We start from the raw sequence: 21769 nt of genomic DNA, 5'->3' as shown, positions 1-21769 counted from the left end.
AGTAAGGTTCAAATCAAAACACGTTTATTATATACACAGTTAATCGCTACTCATGCATAAACACTACAAAACTAGACTATCTCTACCACTACAGGCCAATACTTATCTGTGGAAAAGAACCCACTGGGTCAGGGAACAATGGCCTCTTGTTCAATCCTGGGCTGCGGGCTTCCAACTGGTACGGACTAAGGGTCAGGAGCGGCTATCTCGTAGCATGCGTTGACTGGACACTTACTTGTCGGTGTAGCTGTTAGCCTCTCCTTCTCACGGTCAAGAGGTCTTCCAAGCTGCTAAGACGTTCTGCTGGGAGGGCCGGCTAAGAGACTGAATTGAACGTGGGACCTGTCTTTTATAGGCCCCAGGGGCTTCGCGTCCTTTTGAGCGGACCCCGTTCCTGCCTCCAATCGATTGGATCAGGTACCAATCGATCGGTTTGAATTCCCCCAATACTGCGGCTGTTCCCTGATCGCTGGGCGTTCCTTGGGTGCTCGTTAGCCTCTTTTGTCTTGGACTCCTTCTGGCGCCGAGGAGTCTGACTTGTTTTGACTGTTCTCGATTGTTGCCATTGTGCCCGGGAATCGCTCATTAATATTCAGATTGCTGGTTTCAATGCCGTCTGCGAGTCGAATATACAGGGAAACTTTGCAAACTGCTTGCTTCTCTGAGCCTGTCCATTTTTCCCTGCGTTCTTTGCGAATCTTCATTTTAAACTAGGGAAGTGGCCAACCCAGGTGGCTACAGAAGACTGGCTTCCTCATTAAGAGCACTCAGGTGCCCTACTCATTCCCTGTTCGCCACTCAGTCACGGCACTCAGGAATATCTATGGACGGTTGAGAAATCCTAGAAATATTAGGGAAGCTTCCCCAGAGGACTTCTCAATAGTTGCAAGGCTGTTGTACCTGTGGCCGAAGGACACTGTCAGAATCAACATATTGCCCAGGAATGAGATAACCAGCTGTCTGCTGCTTACGGAAAGGTAGTTCTCCAGGCAGAGGTGGACTTACAATTAAACACAGTGCCTAGGCCCTGACCAATGAGGGGGACCCCGTGCTAGCCATTGTCTGTGGGCACCAATCAGAGCCTGATAGATCTGCATTTGCTGTTAGGCCCAAATATGTCTATTAGCAGACAAAACAGAGCGACATTAGACTCTGATTGGTCGAGTCCTATTAGAGCGGGAAAATGCTGGTAATCATTGCGGTGACTAGGAGGAAGAGAGTCAAGTCAGAGATCTCCCACGTTTAATTAACTAACTTTACAAATTGGCTAAATAAGCTACGAGAGAGGGAGGAAGAGAGGTGGTGAGCCAGCCAGCTGGTCGTCAAGAGGGAGCAAGGGCATCTCGACTCCCAGGCCAGGGCTGAGGAAGGCAAGGTCGGCCATAGTCAGGCAGCCAAGCCAGCAGCAATGCAAGGTTGTTGAGATGAAGTGCGAGTGCTGCCGGAGTCAGGCAAACTGGCAAAAGAGGTCATGAGGGAAGTTGTGAGTTTGCCCCTTTTTTGAACAGCACATAGTCACTGCCTCCAATTTGAAGCTTTGCAAGTTGCAAAGTTCATAAAACTGTCTTTTGTGTTTGTTTGATTTAGTGTGACTCAACTTATCAATCCAGAGCTTCTTCTGGATCAGATTTCCGAATGTATTGAATCAGTTTAAGCATTGCATTTGGTGACTGAGTGTGACAAAAGGATTCCACCGCCCCCCCTACCGCTAGTCTGAGGTCCATTCTTTATAGAGTAAAAAAGTATTAGGAGGAAAAGAAGGCAAAATATAAACGGTGGAAATCAGAATTTTTTTAATGGACTTGCTGTACACCTCCAGCATGTTTGGTTCACTTTAAGAAAGCAGCCTTAATTGATTGAAATTTTTCTGAAGCTTGGCTGGTGAACAAGCAAAACAGCAAAGCTCGCCTGACCCAGTCGCTGGGAAAAGCACAGAACATCACTATTGTCCCTGTGCGGAGCACCTCAACTCTATTTAAAGCAGAGATCAGTAACTCACCAGTATTGGAATAACAGGTGTGAATGGACCTCCTACCATTTCCTGGCACTGAGTTTAAATCTCCTAAGGTGAGGAACAGTATTTAGTTTCAACCCTCCCCCAACTGCGATCTCAACAGAGCATGAAAACGCTAGGTTTCAGTAAGTGTCCTTCCTTACAAATTTATAAACGGTCCTTTTTAAAATATGTTGCTTCACATATTGAACCTGAATTTTTGTCAATTTGTAAATTGTGTTCCTTACCAGGTCTTAACAAACAAGCTATTTCAGAGGGGTTGTGGTATCAAATTGAGAATTGCACTATCGAAATAATTTTTCTTTGCTCATGTACCAGGTGCTTTGCAGCGCAGACACATTGTGGATTAAATGTTAAATTTGTCTTTTTTAAATCGTTAACTGGATTACCTCAAAGCTTTTTGAAACACTGAAATTCTCCACAGTTTACAGATTTCTCTCACAAGGATAGAAAAAGGGATAAAACGGTGGGGTGGAATCATGATTTATTCACCAGAATATATGTCGGCACTCCCAACATGGCACAGAGCAAGCGGCAGCTTCAGCCTCGCTGATATTATACATATATTATCTACAAACGGGCTCCTTCACCCTGGTTATGGGCTGTTTAAAAATATAAAAGTTTGAAAACAAGTATAATCTCAAAAAGGTGCTCCCTGCCAGGGAATGGGACCCTTACAGGTGTTCAATAGTGAAAGCTCGAAATTTCTGCAGCACGCCCTCACTTCAATCATGTTTGGTTTAAAATCCAACCAATTGACAACAGCTGAACCACAAGTTGAGATCACTTAATTCGCAGTCCTTGTGCTGCTTTCGACACCCATGCCTGTTGCCCAGTTCCCGAGAGATTCCCTGGAGGGGTCAGTCTTTCACGATTTGAGTTTGGCACTGCAGAGAATGGAACTCAACGTCAAAGCGAGTATACAAAGTGCCCCGACGGTTGTTGGGGCGGGGGGGGGGGGGGGGGGGGGGGGGGGGGGGGGGGGGTGTTTAAATATCCGGAGTACTTGGTTGAAGGGAGCTGTGCAAAAAAAAAAAAAACTCTAGTTGGTTTAAACAGTTGAAGGAGCAAAGACTCAGTATCAAACTCTTCATGGCCTGGAAAAGCTAAGTCTGCACATGTGTGTAACCTTGTATGCACGTGGCTTTCTCCTAAATGGGTAAGCTGTGCAGTATAAACTAGGTAATGCCCAGCTGGAATCTGGCTAATAGTCCATGGTGTGGTGATCCTCAGGTTAAATCATCACCAGTCAGCTCTCCCCCTCAAAAGGGAAAGCAATCTATGGTCATCGGGGACTATGACGACTTCACCTTACCTAATAGTCCAGCGACTGGTCTTAGGCAGTAATTGCAATACAAATGCATCATGTTGGTCTATTTCAAACCAAATCCTTCACAAAACTGAAAATGTTTTAAGTTCATGACTGGAAATAGATTATGTAAAATGTATTTAACTGCTATTTATTTCAAGGAGAAATAGGAACTGTTCACCCACATTACACAAAATGTATTTGGTTTGGAGTAACTTCATATTTTTGCAGAGGCCCTTGTTTAATGAAAATCTATATTATCTTGCTATATTTATTCCACTTCTAATTCATCACACCTTGGACAAAGCTGATCCAGGTCGAGATGCAACTAAAAATGCCTACAAGTACATCAAAGGATGTGGGCTGTAATCTTTTACTGAAATTCTCTCCAACATACTCTAATAACTGAACTACCAATATCTATAGTTTTGTAATTAGTATAGTATCCATTTAAAATGATCTCTTTGAAAGATATCTCTGATGAGAACGTGCCTTTCTGTGACTACCAAAATCATGGTCAATATTGTAGAGATAGAGTTTGGTTTGAGAGCCACGATAATCCATATTTGCATAGCATTAACCACAACAGGAACTTTGCCATTCATGTCAAGCCTTATTTCTGGGTTTGCGTCTTTGCATTCTGTGGGCGGGGATGAGAGGGGTGTGATGTTATGAGGGGGGGGGGGGGGGGGCTCCAGAAATAAAAGTAAGCGCGGGACCCCACAAGTGCAAGTCCGCCACTGTGTCCGTGATCTGACCTCCAAGAAAATGACTAGAATTCGAGCCTGCAGCGGGGAACTGGGACAATGGCCAATGATGGAATGGACGTGCCTGCTTGCCCCCATTCCTCGCCCCCCCTCCCCCCGACAATATTGACACTAAAAACTGCAAATGGGGTGGGTGGAGAGGGGGGAAAGATGAGGAGCTAAAGATGATGGGCAGAATGTTATGAGTTTTTGTCAGGGTGTTGTCTCAGGTGGGAAAAGCGGAGGCAGCTCACGCGTTGCTTTGCCGGCTTTTCCCAGCAAATGTTCAAGCATTTTGAAACATTAATGGAAAGGACGGGACTCATGATGGCGGGGCGGGAAAAAATAAAAATAAGAAAAGGATCCCCCACAAAAACGAGACCACCCCCTTCCCGCCTCGGGATTACCCCATACCGAACCTTCCCAATGATAATGCCCCTACCCCCCACTACAGATACCACTCCTCCCCACCACAGGAAAAAAAAACCTCCAATGAAAGCCCCCCCCCCCCCCACAATGAAAGCCGTGCCAGAGTACTGCCCAGGCATGACCCTCTACCTGGGGCTGTATTTACCTGTGCGCCCCCAACAGGGACTGTTTGCCAGCTTCCCATTAGTCCAGACCTGTTGTAAACCCCGCTAACTTGACATCACGCTGATGGGGGGTGGAGTGGGCGTCCTTACGTGGAGGGATACGTGCTGTTTAAATGTATGGTAATCGGGTTCCCGTCCTTTCATGGTGGTGGGGGGAGGAACTAAAAGCCATTTGAGGAGTCCTGTTGGGTAGTTCTGCACTGTAAATTCTATGATCTCTGACTTCGCCCCCCACCGGCTCTCCCGCCCACTAAAATCGGTGGCGGAAATTCCCTTAATAAAACTGATGTGTACTTCAATATTCTGAAAGGAGGATCAATTAGCACATCAGTGGAACATGGTAAGAATTAACAATTGTTATCTGTCAGAAAGTAAATGCACAGAATATCATTTAGAGCAAATATATTACAATTTCCCAGCTTAATTTTGTTCCATCCTCGATGGGCAACATGATGGCACAGTGGTTAGCACTGTTGCCTCACAACGCCAGGGACCCGGGTTCCATTCCGGCCTTGGGCGACTGTATGTGTGCAGTTTGCATATTTTTGGCCGTGTCAGTGTGGGTTTCCTCCTACAGTCCAAAGACGTGCAGGTTAGGTGGATTGGCCATACTAAATTGCCCCTTGACCAGGGTTGTGAAGATTAGGTTAATGGGTTATTGTGAAGTGGATTTGGGTGGAGTGCTCTTTCAGAGGGTCGGTGCAGACTCGATGGGGCGAATGGCCTCCTTCTGCCCTGTAGGGATTATAAAGAAAATGGCAAAAACATACTACTCTATTCCATTCAGCTACCAAAGCAAACATTTTCTTTTGGCTAGCCCTGTTACCAGATCAGTTCAAGGTTTGGTCTGGGTCATTGCTTATTTTCTTAAGATGTTCTGAGGACATGAAAAGTCATTCCTAAGTGTCAATCAGGTGAAGGTACAACTGACAAGTCTTCAGCCAATTTCATTCACTCCACGTAATATCCACGTATGCACTGGATACAGCAACGGCTATGAGCTCTGGGAATATCCTGGCAATAGTACTGAAGATTTGAGCTCCAGAACAACAGTGCTCTAAGCCAACCTGCTCCAAAACAGCTACAATACTGTAATCTACCCAGTAATGTGGAAGACTGTCCAGGTATGTGGTGTCCACAATATGTAGGACAAATCAAAACCCATCAGTCTACCCTTAATCATCGGCAAAGCGAATGAAGGAGTCGTAAAAAATTATATCAAGCAGCACTTACTCAGTAATAACCAGTTCACAGACCCTCATTTTGGGATCCACCAGGGTCCTGACCTCATTACAGCCTTCATCCATACATGCACTCAAGAGCTTGAACTCAGATTTGATGTGAGAGTTCAAGACTGCATTTAACACCACTATCAAGGGCCCTGAGACGATTGAAGCTCAGAGGGCTGGACCCGCAGCTCGATCAAGTTCATCGGCACACATAGAACATAGAACAGTACAGCACAGAACAGGCCCTTCGGCCCTCAATGTTGTGCCGAGCCATGATCACCCTACTCAAACCCACGTATCCACCCTATACCCGTAACCCAACAACCCCCCCCTTAACCTTACTTTAATTAGGACACTACGGGCAATTTAGCATGGCCAATCCACCTAACCCGCACATCTTTGGACTGTGGGAGGAAACCGGAGCACCCGGAGGAAACCCACGCACACAGGGGGAGGACGTGCAGACTCCACACAGACAGTGACCCAGCCGGGAATCGAACCTGGGACCCTGGAGCTGTGAAGCATTTATGCTAACCACCATGCTACCCTGCTGCCCCTAACACCTAGCATTAGAATCTTGGGCAGGTAATGTTTGGGATAATTTGGGAGAATAAGTGTTTTGTTGTGTTTGTGAATACATTTGGGTTGAATCGTGAACCTGTGTTTCTCCCTTATCTCGCAAATAAGGGTACCTGGGTTAAAAGTTTTACTCATGAACTAGTCGAAGTGTCTGATAATTTACAGATAACACCATCTACATGGCACTCGTCAGGAGTATGTTGGAATACTCTACTTGGCTGGATGACTGCTGCTCCAGCAGCTCACATGAAGCTCAACACCATCCAGGACAAAGTAGCGTGCTTGACTGGCACCCCATCCACCACCTTCAACATCCACTCTCCCCACCACTAATGTGCACCGTCTCCAAGATGCACTGTAGCAACTCACCAAGGTTCCTTCGACAGAGCCTTCCAAACCCATGATACCTACCACCTAGAAAGACAAGGGCAGCAGATGCATGGGAACACCACACCTTGCAGGCTCCCCTCCAAGTTACACAAGTTACCCTGACTTGGAACTATATCAGTTTCTTCACTGTTGCTGGGTCAAACACCTGGAACCCCCTCTCTAACAGCATGTGGATGTACCTACACTACAGGGACTGCAGCAGTTCATGAAGGCAGTTCCCCATCACCTTCACAAGGGCAATTAGAGATGGGCAATAAAAATTATGGTCTAGCCAGTGACCTTCATATCTCCTGAAAGAATAGGAAAAAATATTGGCTAGGTTTTACTGTGCCTATTTCTCAACAGGCCTGACAGATTGACATGCAAAATGTGACTAGGTTGATCCATAATTCCTCCTCTCTACTGGGTCTATCCAGTAGAGTTGTCAATTAAACCAGCTAATTCCATTGCCCAACTTTTGCAAAGATCAGAAGTGTGAGACAGTCTAATTCCAATGTTACATCCTGCCTGAAGGCAAATGGACAGTTAATTTGCCTAATCTCGGATGAAAATCTCCAGAATATGGTTGTCCTGAAAAATCTTAACACCCTGAAAGCAACTTTAACTTCAAATCACATTTTCATATAAATTATGTTAGCCTCACTCACCACTTTCTGCTACACAGCTTATTTCTCAGATAATTTATTCTGAAAAACAAAAAGTTGCTTTTAGGCATATATCATGGATTTACGATTTTTAGCCTCTCAGCTGTGATTTGGAGATTATCTGGTAAATGTATCAATGGATCCTTTAATGGCTCAGTGGATAAACACACCACACTGTTTGGTATTCAGCCTTGTAACTTCAGCTAACTTCAGGTTGAATCTCTGAGCATCAAGGTTTGTCATCTCCAAACTGGGACCCGGGTAGTAGTTGGGGATGTTACAAGTTGAGGTCAAAGGTACCAGCAGGAACCAAAGAGGTTGGCTTTGTTTTTATCTGATTGCAAAAATGTTTAATTCATCCAAGTATACCAACAACACCCAGTTCTACTTCTCCTCCACCTCACTTGAAGCCTCACTGTGACTGTGTTATTAGATTGATTGTCCAACGTACAGTATTGGATGAACTACAATTTCCTCCAGCTAAGTATAAGGAAACTGTAGTTACTACTTTTATCTCAAAAATTCTGCCCCCTTATCAATGATTATTTATCTTTCCATGGTCACCATCTCAGGCCGAGTCAAATTAGTTAGAGCTTCCAACGTTCTACCCCATATAGGGCACCCAACACCATTGCTCCTCCATCATAATAGTCACTTATTTCCACGTTTCTAACATTGTCCCCTCCATATTCGCCTTAGCCTGTCTGCTGCTGTAACCCTCAGCATGCCTTTGTCACTTCCAAACTTGACTGTCGTATGCTCTCCTGGTCATCCTCCCAAGCTCCAACCTTCATAAATTTCAGCTCATCAAAATCTTGGTTCCCATATCCTGTGCAACCATCATCCTTGTCCATGCCATTACATTGGCTCTCGGTCCATTGCTACATTTTAAATTCCCATCCTCATGTTTAGGTCATCGTCCCTCAGCAAAAGGAAAATTCATGCCACTTCCGTTAAATAAACATTTTTATTCCAAGGAAAAAAAATTGTACTCATTAATTTTCTAATGCCTTGAGGTTTCTTTTTTCCATTTTGCTTTCAATATTTTCTTCACAAAATGCACAACACTTTATATTGCTGCTACTAGCACCACCGGGTATCTAACTCCTTCAGCACACTGTGTATGTTCATTAACAATAATAATGTTTATTGTCACAAGCAGGCTTACGTTAACACTGCAATGAAGTTCAACAGTTTCCGATTACAGCACCCTACTGGCAAATTGCACACCCTATTTTGCTTGGCAGTCTTTTGCTTACCTTTGCTGTCATCTGATAATTCAAACTCCTCCGAAAGAAGATGGTAGCAACAGCCCACACTGCAAACAGCTTTGAGTTCTGGTTTAGCCATGAAAATGCGCAGAGTATCTGAGGCAAGATCACCACAGGTGTGCAGACCGACCATCATAGAGTCCTGGAAAGTAAGGAGTAAAGTTCTTGTTCCACTTGTCTGACAAATCAAACCTAACAGAAATGGCCAGGAGCATCTGAGGGAGCAGCTCCCTGAAGGTTTATTCTTAAGTACCACAGATAAAATGACATGCTGAATTTTTAGCAAACCTCATGTACTAATTACCGTTCAACAAGTGCTGTCCTTCCAGTGCCTCATCTCACCTGGTCACTTTCCAGTCAATGTAATTTTAAAAAAGTAGGCAAATACTCTGACATCATTTAATAGGCAGTTAAGATGGTGAGATGGGGAGAGCAAAGGTTTCCAAGAAAGGATGAGTTAAATGAGCCAAAATCTCCCTCATCTATACTTATCATTGTACTCTTTATGAGTAATAGGACAAGAGCAGGAATCCTGCCTGATTTATTTTCCTCGGAGTCCTGAACGAGTGCAGTCAACTGCTGTAACCTCACCAATTCCCTGGCTGAAGTCAGGTAACAGAGAACATAGTGGGCTTGCGACCAGTAAATTTCCTGGGGCTGTATAGCTCACTACTAAACCACACAAAGCATTTACTATCAAGCAAACTCACTCTTTTGACAAGGTTTCATTTGGCCGCAATGATCTCAACCAGATTTTATATTGCAGTGAGTGGAAATAATGTTACATAACATTAATTCTAATTTTGGTAACATTTTAATGACTAACGTTCTATTAAAATATTGTCTTTATGTTGTAGCAAAACAGCTGTTAAACATCTCAATTTTCATGAAATGACCCATTTAAAATCAATTCAACGAATTATATATAAATTGTTTGGATGCCGCTTATAGTTGTAAAAACAAGGCAAGTCGTGCGCCTGCCACCTTGTGGCAGTCAGAATATGATGTATAAAATAGTCCATTACATAAAAATATTTTAACCTTTTGAAATAGTACAATATATATGGAACTAATAAAATTAACTCAGTGCCTTAAAGACATCTAAATTGGACCATGGCATCATATCTACTTGGTATATTTTTGGAGCTCATCAGTTTGAGAGATAACAATGCTAAGGAAAGGATATTTTATTTTCAACATTTGCTACCGAAGATCCCTATACTGAACTCCTAAATCAAGTACAACAAAACTTGATGTAGGCTTAGCTCACGTTTCACAACTCAACAATGGGCGCAATTGAATTGCCACGCGACAGCTGAAGAACAACTCGCCGCGGCGCAGCGTGGCCGTTGAAAGCCGGGAGACCCCGCTCCCGAGATTTACCCAGCTTGCAACGCCTCACGGGATCCAACGCGATCTCAACGGGCACCATCCCATAGTGTGTTCGGGCTTGGGGATTGTTTCAGGGGGCCTTGGAGATCGGGATGCCATTTTTAAAATGGCTTCCCGATCACTCGCTACAGTGGGGAGTTCCGGCGAGCGGAGCTCCCTACTGTACATAGCGAGGCTATGTGTGGCCTAGGCCACGCGATCCCTGTTCAGGCCCCTTATTCAAAATGAGTTTTGTTGAATAGCCATATGTTTCTCAGCACTGCGAGCACTGGGAAACACGCGGCTAAACTCGCTTGTTTGGGGACTTTGTTCCCTTTCGGGAGAATCGCGTCCAATGTGTTTTACTGCCAACTTCCAAATCTTGGAAGAATATCTTCTGATTGCAGCTGTGTGAATCCTTCTATGTTCCAGACCTGCCACAGCCATCGTATGTGTTCATTGATAGGAGAGTACACACACACACACACACACACACAAGCACGCACACACGACACACACAGTTGGGAAGGCTATCATAATTCACCCGTAGTTAGCTGTAACAGGTAACTTTCAAGCCACCATCCTAATTTAAACTTGGTTCCAAAGGTGAATGGAGAGTCTATTAACCTATGGCATCACTCACACAATCTTAATATATATCTTAAGACATTGCACTTTTTCTAAGGAAGGCTAACCTTTACGTCAGAAATGATGTCTTGGAGTTCTGTTGTGGAAGTGACATGCAGTGTTAGTGGGGAATACAGATTAGCCTCTTTAATTCGCTTTGCTTTGGCCTCTAAGCTCGCAGTTTTCCGTCTCTCTTTCTCTTTTTCATCCAGATCTTTCTTTTTCCTCAAGAGTGAACCCATGTCCACAGCGTCAGTTGAGAGAAATTCCAGAAACAGATTCTCAGTGTCACTAAATCCATCTTCAATTGATCCCAAAATCTGGGCAGTCACATCTCTATTAATTTCCTCATTTGTCTCTGACTGTAAAAAAGTGACAGAATTAGGAGTCTGCGCAGGTGGCTGTACACGGCCAGACTGATTTTCAGGCCTACTCTCTTGCTCCCTACCATGGCCAATCAGTTCCTTGATTTCCATAAAACTTGCCACATCGTCCATTGGTTTTTCCTCCAGATGTTCTGATGCAGGATCTTGGTTCAGGTGCTTTCTTTGGCGCTGATAAACTTTCCAGTATCTTTTTAGTTTTCTGTTCCTCTCATTCGCCCCACTGGTGTTGGTGCTGGAAGAATCGACGCCATACACAGTTAGGCCATATTGCATGGACAGGTAAGAACTCAAATATCCCTTTCCTGATCCTATATCAATTACCTACAGGAAATCAAAACAAAAAGGTTCAATCTCATTATCTCAATTTACAACAGGTTCAATCAAATTTATAATACCCTGAGGTAAACAGTTCTCAATTGCAATCCAAATGTGTATTCAAAGCTGAATAACATTTTCACGTTTTTTTAAATATAATTCATTTCTTATTATTCTCCATATTGGACACAAGGGAATTCTGTAACCAGGACTTGAAATGTGGAGCGTTAAACTTCAAATTATGAAAACTTGAACTATCTAAAAATGTTGCATTAATGTTCTTTATTCATGTCTAGGGCAATTAAACAGTAGTTTCAATGTGGAAATGAGAAATTAGTGCTGTGCAATGTCATCCCTGGGACTGTAGCATAAATAAGCTGAACATTATCAATATTAACCCTTTCCAAACAATGAGCTGACTCAAAGGCCAGTGTTGTGCCTTTTCCCCAATGTTGGGGTCAAACCTCACAGCAAGAGGGAAACAGTCACTCGTCATTAATTTTCCCCAAATTGGTCAATTATTGGCCAAAGGGCAGGCCCACCATCCAATGAACGAACATCATGTGGGCTCCAAAGGTGGAAGGCCAATAAGCAACTCTCCAGCTCAGAAGGAGAATATACCTGCAGTTCAGGTAAGAGAGAGGGAGAGATGGAGCCTTCATTTTGAGGTTCTCTCTCCCAACTCTTTAAACCTTGAAAATAAAATATAGCCCCAGCAGCTGGGCCACTTGCAGCCTTTTGGCCTTTAATCCTACCTCTGGGAAATGGCCTGCAGGTGGGATGGCACCAGCACATGTTTGGGTCCACCTGCCCACCTCCCAATCCTACCCAAAGTAACTTAGTTCTTCTGCAAAGGCAAATTAAATGACAGGATTATAAGTATGTCACAATCAGCACTATCAACCTAAACTTACCTGTTCTGCCTACAAAGTCAATGGATCAACCTGTATCTATTGTCTTAAGATAACATCAACATATAAAAAAGAATAGGAATAAAATAAAAGACTAAGTAAATAAATATGGGAGATAAAATCTAACCATAGGGCAGCCAGCTGGCAAAGTATTTCCCCTTCTAAATGTTCTTTCATTATTGTTTTAGTATTGAATAACTGAGAATATTGCAGCAGATATCAATGTAATGTATGTTCAACCATTTATTCTTATACACGTATATATAGCACAGCCACAGTGTTACTAATAGTAATAATAATAATCGTTATTAGTGTCACAAGTAGGCTTACATTAACACTGTAATGAAGTTACTGTGAAAAGTCCCTAGTTGCCACACCCCGGCACCTGTTCAGGAACACAGAGGAAGAATTCAGAATGTCCAATGTATCTAACATCACGACTTTCGGGACTCGTGGGAGGAAACCGGAGCACGCGGAGAAAACCCACGCAGACACGGGGAGAACGTGCAGACTCCGCACAGACAGTGACCCAAGCCGGGAATCGAACCTTGGACCCTGGAGCTGTGAAGCAGCAGTGCTAAGCACTGTGCTACCGTGCAGAGGACATTGCTGCAGTTTGATGGTTTGGATCCATGTTACTAATTTCATTGTGTAATAAGACTCAAAGTAGGGATTGCTTATGTAAACTGTTAAAGCGTAAGAACCCTGTTCAGTTATTTTAACACACTAAAAATTGTATATTTGTATTAATTTTAACCCAGTTTGGGTGTAAGTCTTTATATACAAAATAAACAGAATGCATACTTGAGGGGATTGACTAAACCTATATGTATAAAGCGCCTTCTGTGCAGGAACTGAACAATATCAAATTTAGTTCATACATTAACAAACTTAAGCATTAAGGCAATAACAGAGCAACCCTGACTGAGTTTTTCATCTAACATTTTTTATACAAAGAATTATTGATGGAAAGGAAAGTTCAGAAGGTTGGGAGTCTATACCAAAACACATCAGATATTCTGCGCAAAGCCCCTGCCACTTTTATAACACAAACCAGACTTTGGATAAAATGGAAATCTGGGCCACTCATACCCTGTACCTGAAGACTATCCCCAACATAATTTGGGAAAATTCAGTTGGCCAAGGGAAAAATTAAGTAAAAATGTATAAACCATTTAAATTATAGAGAGTAAATTGTATTCATTTGCAGAGTGTGCATTAAAGAACAGCTCAGTATGTAGCCGTACCTCCCTAATCTGTAATTTCTTTAGTATGACTAGAAACTAAAGCTGCCTATATGCCAGATCCCATCGTCATAAATGGGTACATGACATTTTTTTTATATTATGAAATTTTGTGAGGAAAACATGGCACTGGTGAAGACAGTTATGGAACATACAGACGAAAAGCAGCTGACAATCGAAGGCAGTTAGGCTGAAATTGAACTACAGCTCCATCGTACTATGATTTGCACTGCAGTGATATCAAGTTTTATTTCACTGCATGCAACACAGTTACAAGGCAGTAATTCAATCAAGCCATTCTAATCACATCATAAACCGCAAGGGTGAAGCTTTAGCATTTCGGATTCTCAGCAGAGTCTCAGAGATTGAATTACTGCCTTATATTGAGTTCGTTTTCATAAAACATATCGAAATGTCTTGACAAAAAGTTCTCAGTTTTCCTTTTTCAGAGTCCATGGAAAGTGATTGAAGCTGTATGTAACCAAATCAACTGGCCATGTCAGATGTGACGTTGTGTAGCATGACATGACTGGTACTATAAGATCAGGGAGTGAAATAGGGTGGGGACAGATTTTTGGGAAATAAAACTTTGTGTGCTTTATAGAAGGTACATAATAGAGTCCGATGGAATGCCATTTTGATTGCCATAAATGATAAAAGCCTACAAATTCGAAAAGATGACAAACAGCAGCGTAAACTGCTCACAACTGTTCACAGCAGGAACTTTACACGCTTGCTTCCTCTTTGGCAAGTAGTCGGATATTTTGTCAGAACGAATAAAGCTGCAGCTCAGTCCAATAAAAATTGACTTTGACAATCAAATTTGTCAAATACAAGGTAAGAACACGTGAAATAGGGTTAACGACAGACAAGTAGATCTCAGGAAGATGCGATAATAATGTAATAATCTTTATTGTCACAAGTAGGCTTACATTAACACTGTAATGAAGTTACTGTGAAAATCCCCTAGTTGCCACATGCCAGCGCCTGCTCGGGTACACAGAGGGTGAATTCAGAATGTCCAATTCACCTAACAGCACGTCTTTCGGGACTTGTGCGAGGAAACTGGAGCACGCGGAGGAAACACACGCAGACATAGGGAGAACGTGCAGACTCCCCACAGACAGTGACCCAAGCCGGGAATCGAACCTGGGACCCTAGAGCTGTGAAGCAACAGTGCCACCCACTGAGCGACCGTGATAATCTCCTGCGATATGACGTTAAATGGTAAATATATAAGAACAGAAACCAACACAGTGTTAATTCATGAGCATTCCAAAAGAAAAGAGAACTCTTTGCCCGAAAAGCAACAGCATAATCCTGAATCTATTTCATGATATTAAACTTCTCCTCAGCCAAACTAGAATTTTAATCCACAAAAATTTATATATTTTAAATAACGGAAAACAAAGTAGTACATTGCATTGAAGCATTTATTTGGTGCAAGTGAATCGTGAACATGAAAAAGCAGGTCTAAGGAAAGGAATGAAAAAGGTCACCAGAATGCTATCACTCTCAGGTAGGCTAGTTTCCAGAATAACACTGGCATAAACTTGAGGACTGGTCACCCCTCATGCTTGTTGTATTGGGTGTATTTTGGGAATAGGAATCAGCAAACTGACTTTCATTAAAAGAAAACAAAATATATGTGTGTTATTTCTTAGAAAAGCAACAACAACTTGCATTTATTTAGTGTCTTTAATACAGTAAAATGAATTAAGGCACTTCACAGAGGCATTATAAGGAAATAATTGACACCAAAAACATAAGAACTATTAAGGCTGATGAACAAAAGGGATGGCGGGACTGACGTATGAGGAGAAATTGAATCGGTTAGGTTTGTATTCGCTAGAGTTCAGAAGAATGAGGGGGGAACTCATAGAGACTTATAAAATTCTAAAAAATGCAGGAAGGATGTTCCCGATGGTGGGGTTACAGTCTGAGGATACGGGGTAGACCATTTAGGACAGCGATGAGGAGAAATTTCTTCACCCAGAGAGTGGAGAGTCTGTGCAATTTGTTACCCCAGGAAGCAATTGGGGCCAAAACATGAATGCGGAATACAGGGTTAACTGTAGGGTTCTTGGCAATGTGGAGGAGCAGAGAGATCTTGGGGTCTATGTTCATAGATCTTTGAAAGTTGCCACTCAAGTGGATAGAGCTGTGAAGAAGACTGATGGTGTGCTAGCGTTCATTAGCAGAGGGATTGAATTTAAGAGCCGTGAGGTGATGATGCAGCTGTACAAAACCCAGTACATTTGGAGTACTGTGTGCAGTTCTGGTCGCCTCATTTTAGGAAGGATGTGGAAGCTTTGGAAAAGGTGCAAAGGCAATTTACCAGGATGTTGCCTGGAGTGGAGAGTAGGTCTTACGAGGAAAGGTTGAGGGTATTAGGCCTTTTCTCATTAGAACAGAGAAGGATGAGGGAAGACTTGATAAGAGGTTTATAAGATGATCAGGCGAATAGATGAGTAGACAGTCAGAGACTTTTTTCCACAGGTGAAACAAACCATTGCAAGGGGACATAAATTTAAGGTGAGTGGTGGAAGATATAGGGGGATGTCAGAGGTAGGTTCTTTACCCAGAGAGTAGTGGGGGCATGGAATGCACTGCCTGTGGAAGTAGTTGAGTCGGAAACATTAGGGACCTTCAAGCGGCTATTGGATAGGTACATGCATTATGGTAGAATGATGGGGTGTAGATTAATTTGTTCTTAATCTAGGACAAAAGTTCGGCACAACATTGTGGGCCGAAGGGCCTATTCTGTGCTGTATTTTCTATGTTCTATGTTTTCAACAAGGATTAGAAGGACTGTTTCCATTAGAACAGGGGTGGGCAAACTATGGCCCGCGGGCCGCATAGGTCTTTATGCGGCCCACCAAGATGAAGTCATTAAAAAAAAAAAAAATTTTTTATATTTTTTTATAAGGTTAATGGGGGGGGGGCTGTTGGGTTACTGGTATAGGGTGGATACGTTGACTTGAGTAGGGTGATCATTGCTCGGCACAACATCGAGGGCCGAAGGGCCTGTTCTGTGCTGTACTGTTCTATGTTCTATGTTCTATATGAGGCGCCCAGAATCATAACCGGGTGAAGTGCCATTTTTGAAAAGTAGAGAAAAAGAGGGCTAAAGGCAGGATGCCGCCGGGGGAAGCGCTGAGGTATATGCCGCACGCTAATTGGTTACAACCGGGACTATTAATTAATATACTATGCGGCCCTTTAAAATTGTGAATTTCTGAATGTGGCCCTTGCACGGAAAAGTTTGCCCACCCCTGCATTAGAATGACGGAGGTTGAGGGGTGACCTGATAGAGGTCTACAAAATTATGAGGGGCATGGATAGAGTGGAGAGGTCAGTCATCAGAGGACATAGGTTTAAGGGGGCAAAGTTTAGAGGAGATGTGCGAGGCAGGCTTTTTACGCAGAGGGTAGCGAGTGCCTGGAGAGCATTGCCAGGGGAGGTTGTGGAAGCAGATACATTAACGGCATTCAAAAGGCGTCTTGACAAATGCATGGATAGGATGGGTATAGAGGGATACAGCACAAGGAAGTGCTGAGGGTTTTGGCCAAGGGTGGTATCATGACCGGTACAGGTTTGGAGGGCTGAAGGGCCTGTTCCTGTTCTGTATTGTTCTTTGTTCTTAAAGGAGGAGAGGCAGAAATGCTGAGAGGTTGAGGGAGGGGATTCCAGAGCTTTGGCCCTCGATAGGTGGTAGATCAAAGTAAATTGGAGGTGGATAAGAAGCTGGAAGTGGATCTCAGAGGGTTTTCGGTCTGGTAGAGATTACAGAGATAGGAACGCTAACAATCCGTGTAAATGAGTCATATGTCTAGCTCACATCCATAGTACATGAGCAAATGCACGTCACATGACATATTTCAAAGTAAAAGCAGCAAAATCCTGTCCTCTGATAGTGGTGCAAAATGGGCGTTGCTGGATCAACCATCTGTTTTACACAGCAGCTGTTAGTCTGTTCCATTGACGACAATGAGAAAGCCGCTACAATTAGAAAATTGTTGAGGGCAGCACGGTGGCGCAGTGGGTTAGCCCTGCTGCCTCGCCCCGCTGGGATCCCAGGTCCGATCCCGGCTCTGGGTCACTGTCCGTGTGGAGTTTGCACATTCTCCCCGTGTTTGCGTGGGTTTCGCCCCCCACAAAACAAAAGATGTGGAGGATAGGTGGATTGGTCACGCTAAAATTGCCCCTAAATTAGAAAAAATGAATTGGGTACTTGAAATTTTAAAAAAAGAAAACTAATGATGAAAAAATAAAGGGTGGAATCTTCTGGCAGTTCTTGCCAACAGGACCCTCTGGTCCTGCTAACGGGCATCACCCGCAGCGGGTTTCCTAGCCCGGGGGAGGGGGGGGGGCATAGCCAATGGTGGGCTGCCTCCCTCATCATGGGAAACACTGCGGGGCATGGAAAATCCCATTGAAAAGAGAAGATCGTATGCAGCTAAATACAAGGCTCTGAAATTATGCCGTAAGTTAACATATATGAATGCTTTACGCCTTTGGCATAGATCTATGCTTCTCCCATTTTCGCAGAGGGTAACAAATCTAATTTTTGGTTGTTAACTGCCATTGCCAGATTTAATCGCTTACTCAGGAAAAGGTTATCACTGCAGCAGTTCTTTGGCCCAATACCATCAGCTGCTTCATCAATGACTTTCCTTCCATCATAGATCAGAAGAGTGATGCTTGCTGAAGATTGCACAATGTTCAGTGTCATTAGAAATTCCTCACAGATTGAAGTAGTTGTGTTATTATGCAGCAGAATCTGGACAACATTTGGACTTGGGTTGATATGTAGCAAGTTACATTCACGCCACACAAGTGTCAGGTAATGTCCATCTCTAACAAGAGACAATCTACACATATCGCCTCGACAGTCAATGGCACAACCATCACTAAATTCCCCATGATCAACTCTGGGGGTTACCAGGGCAGCACGGTGGCCTAGTGGTTAGCACAACCGCCTCACGGCGCTGAGGTCCCAGGTTCGATCCCGGCTCTGGATCACTGTCTGTGTGGAGTTTGCACATTCTCCCCGTGTCTGCGTGGGTTTCGCCCCCACAACCCAAAAATGTGAAGAGTAGGTGGATTGGCCACGCTAAATTGCCCCTTAATTGGAAAAAATAATTGGGTAATCTAAATTTTAAAAAAAACTCTGGGGGTTACCATTGACCAGAAACTGAACTAGATTAGCCATAAAATACTGTGGCTACAAGAGCAGGGCAGGTGCTCGGCTACAAGAGCGGGGAGATGCTCAGAATTCTGATACGAGTAACTCACTTCTGACTCCCTAAAAGCTGTTCACAAGGTACATGTCAGGAGCGTGGTGGAATACTCTCCACTTGCCTGGATGAGTGCAGCTCCAACAGTACTCAGGAAGCTTGACATCATCCAGGATAAAGCACCCCCTTTCATTGGCACCCTAGCCACCACCTTATATGCTCACAATAGCGGCAGTGTGTATTATTTAAGATGCACAGCGGCAACTTGCTAAGGGTTCCTTCAACAGTGGCTTCCAAACCTGAGGCCGCTACCACCTAGATCAACAAGTACAGCAAACACATGGGATCACAACCACCTGCAAGTTTCCCTCTAAGTCAGAGAAAACAAAGAAAAGTACAGCACAGGAACAGGCCCTTCGGCCCTCCAAGCCAGCGCCGACCATGCTGCCTGTTTAGACTAAAATTTTCTACAGGTCACACACCATCCTGACTTGAAACTATATTCCTTCACTATCGCTGGGTCAAAATGCTGGAACTCCTCTCCCAACAGCGCTGTGGGTGTACCTGCACCTGTAGCGGTCCAAGGAAGCACCTCACCGCAAGGGCAATTATTGGAAGGTTGCAATGTTGACTTGCCAGCAATAATCACATTTCATAAAGACCTTAAATCAAAATATCAGTGTCACACTAAATGAAAATATTGGAATGAAAATAGACTGGCTTCAAATTATCAAAATTAATGTACAAGTTGAACATCTGTTACATTGACAAACACATCAACATTTTTCAGAATGTTAATGGCCTCAAGATTTAAAGATTCAAAGTAAAAACAATGGGACTTTGGGCTTGCCAGTCTTGACAAAGTTTTCACACAGTGCAAATGTTTTCAGAAACTTGATTCCTGCACAAAAACCTGCACAAGCAAGTCTGAGATGCTTTTAAAACTTCAGTAGTGATTCAGCATTACTGCTTTACAGAGCGAAGAGTCAGATTGATCACTGAGCTGCAGCCCTGAATCAATCTCGAAACATAATCTAGACTTGACACTAAATAGTTTGTCAGATGTTCACTCCCAGTCCAAAGGGCTCCTGTCATAACTTCAAAAGTGGTTCAGGCAGCACGGTGGCGCAATGGTTTGCATTGTTGCTTCACGATGCCGAGGTCCCAGGTTCGATCCTGGCTCTGGGTCACTGTCCATGTGGAGTTTCTCCCTGTCTATGCGTGGGTTTCTAAGGGCCACACTAAATTGCCCCTTAATTGGAAAAAATTAATTGGGTACTCTAAATTTATTTTTAAAAAGTGGGTTCAGCAGAACAAATTAGAAATGGGATGGAGGGCAGCACGGTGGCCTAGTGGTTAGCACAACCGCCTCACGGCGCTGAGGTCCCAGGTTCGATCCCGGCTCTGGGTCACTGTCCGTGTGGAGTTTGCACATTCTCCCCGTGTCTGCGTGGGTTTCGCCCCCACAACCCAAAAATGTGCAGGGTAGGTGGATTGGCCACGCTAAATTGTCCCTTAATTGGAAAAAATAATTGGGTAATCTAAATTTATAAAAAAAAAAGAAATGGGATGGGACCTGAAAATACCGGATCCCAACCCAATACTGGGCCCTCTGATTTCTCTGGCCAATATAGACCTGGTGCAAAGCTGGAAGCCAATCAGCGAGTCAGAGGGAGAAGACTGGCCTCTAGCAAGGCACATGTGGATAACACCAGGCCTGGAAGAGAAATGGATCCAGGCCAAAAAAGCAGATTTATCCACAAAATGTTTTCATGTAAGTTGGTTCTCAATGTTAGTGGGACTATACAATTCCCTGGAATTTCTGGGTACAGTTCAGTTCTGGCGTGCGTTCGAGTTGAAAATCCAATACATTCCCACCACCCTCTGCCATCCCTTCTCTTTCACTGTGTTATGGGCCAGGGTTTAGAGAACCCCAAAGTGAATCATGGAGTTTGCCTGACCCACAACTTTTAATAGATTGTGGTATGGGGAACACACAGCCCACTCTACAGGTGTGGTAGAGCAGAAATGGAAAAGTATTTTTTAAAGCAAAACAATGTTTACTCTATGAACTCAAGTTAACCTTTTTAAAACATACAGAGAACATCTTGGCAACCATCAATTCAAATGCAACCCCCAAAGACTACAACACTAAGTAATCCTTTAAGCTTTCCTTTTAACATCCATAAGACTTAAAACACCTTTTACCAGAAGCACATCAGGTTAAAGTCACTACTGTTATTAGTTTTAAATCACCAGGATCGATTTACAGTCTTTAGATTACAGAGAGACTCTAATACACATTATGGCTGTGACTGCAGCTATCCAGCTCTGAAAATGAAACTTAAACACACCCTGCAGCAAACAGCCTCAAACAAAAGTATAAAGCTGAAATGACAGTCCAGCTCCACCCACTCTCTGATATCACTGTAGTAATAAACTCCCATTTCTTAAAGGTATTCTCACTACAGATACTTATATACACACCCATTAATAAAACCCCATTTCTCAAAGGTACTCTCACATGACAACTGCCACCCATTTCCTTCTTCTTTCCCCACTTCACAATAATCCTTTCCCCCTTTATTATCTTCTCCCTCTTTCCTTCTTACCATTCATTTCTCCCCTGCCTTCATCACCAGTTCTACCAGAGTCCTGCTGCTAATAAAGTAATTCTGGCTGTTGCAGGTTGGCATTGCAAATTGCTGCTCTTGTGACAATTCCTGCCGAACAATTACAGCAAGAATCGCACCATCAATGGCAGGATTGGTGCACAGGAGAGTGGGGTCTAGCTTGTACTAACTTTTGTCAGCAAACCTGACACCCATAGACAATGGGCGCTATCCTCCGACCACGTTTCGCCGGAAAAGCAGCTCACAGCGGCATGACCGTTGAAAGCC

General features: G+C 43.5%; 1 protein-coding gene across 3 annotated transcripts in view; it reads right to left on the bottom strand.

The window, feature by feature from the left end:
• The window catches only part of mettl25 (methyltransferase like 25), a 93759-nt gene that overhangs the window by 48494 nt on the left and 23496 nt on the right, over positions 1-21769 (bottom strand). For 2 of the 3 annotated variants that reach the window (XM_038780237.1, XM_038780238.1), the window contains exons 4-5: positions 10842-11480; positions 8764-8917 (exon numbers count right to left, since the gene is read on the bottom strand). In XM_038780237.1, coding sequence (XP_038636165.1) covers positions 8764-8917; positions 10842-11480 — 793 coding nt within the window. The remainder of the gene's footprint in view (positions 1-8763; positions 8918-10841; positions 11481-21769) is intronic. The other variant, XM_038780239.1, reaches the window with a different exon arrangement.

The sequence above is a fragment of the Scyliorhinus canicula genome, chromosome 20 (genome assembly GCF_902713615.1).
Source record: "Scyliorhinus canicula chromosome 20, sScyCan1.1, whole genome shotgun sequence".
Lineage (NCBI taxonomy): Eukaryota > Metazoa > Chordata > Chondrichthyes > Carcharhiniformes > Scyliorhinidae > Scyliorhinus > Scyliorhinus canicula.
This window is presented reverse-complemented; position numbering and strand designations above follow the sequence as displayed.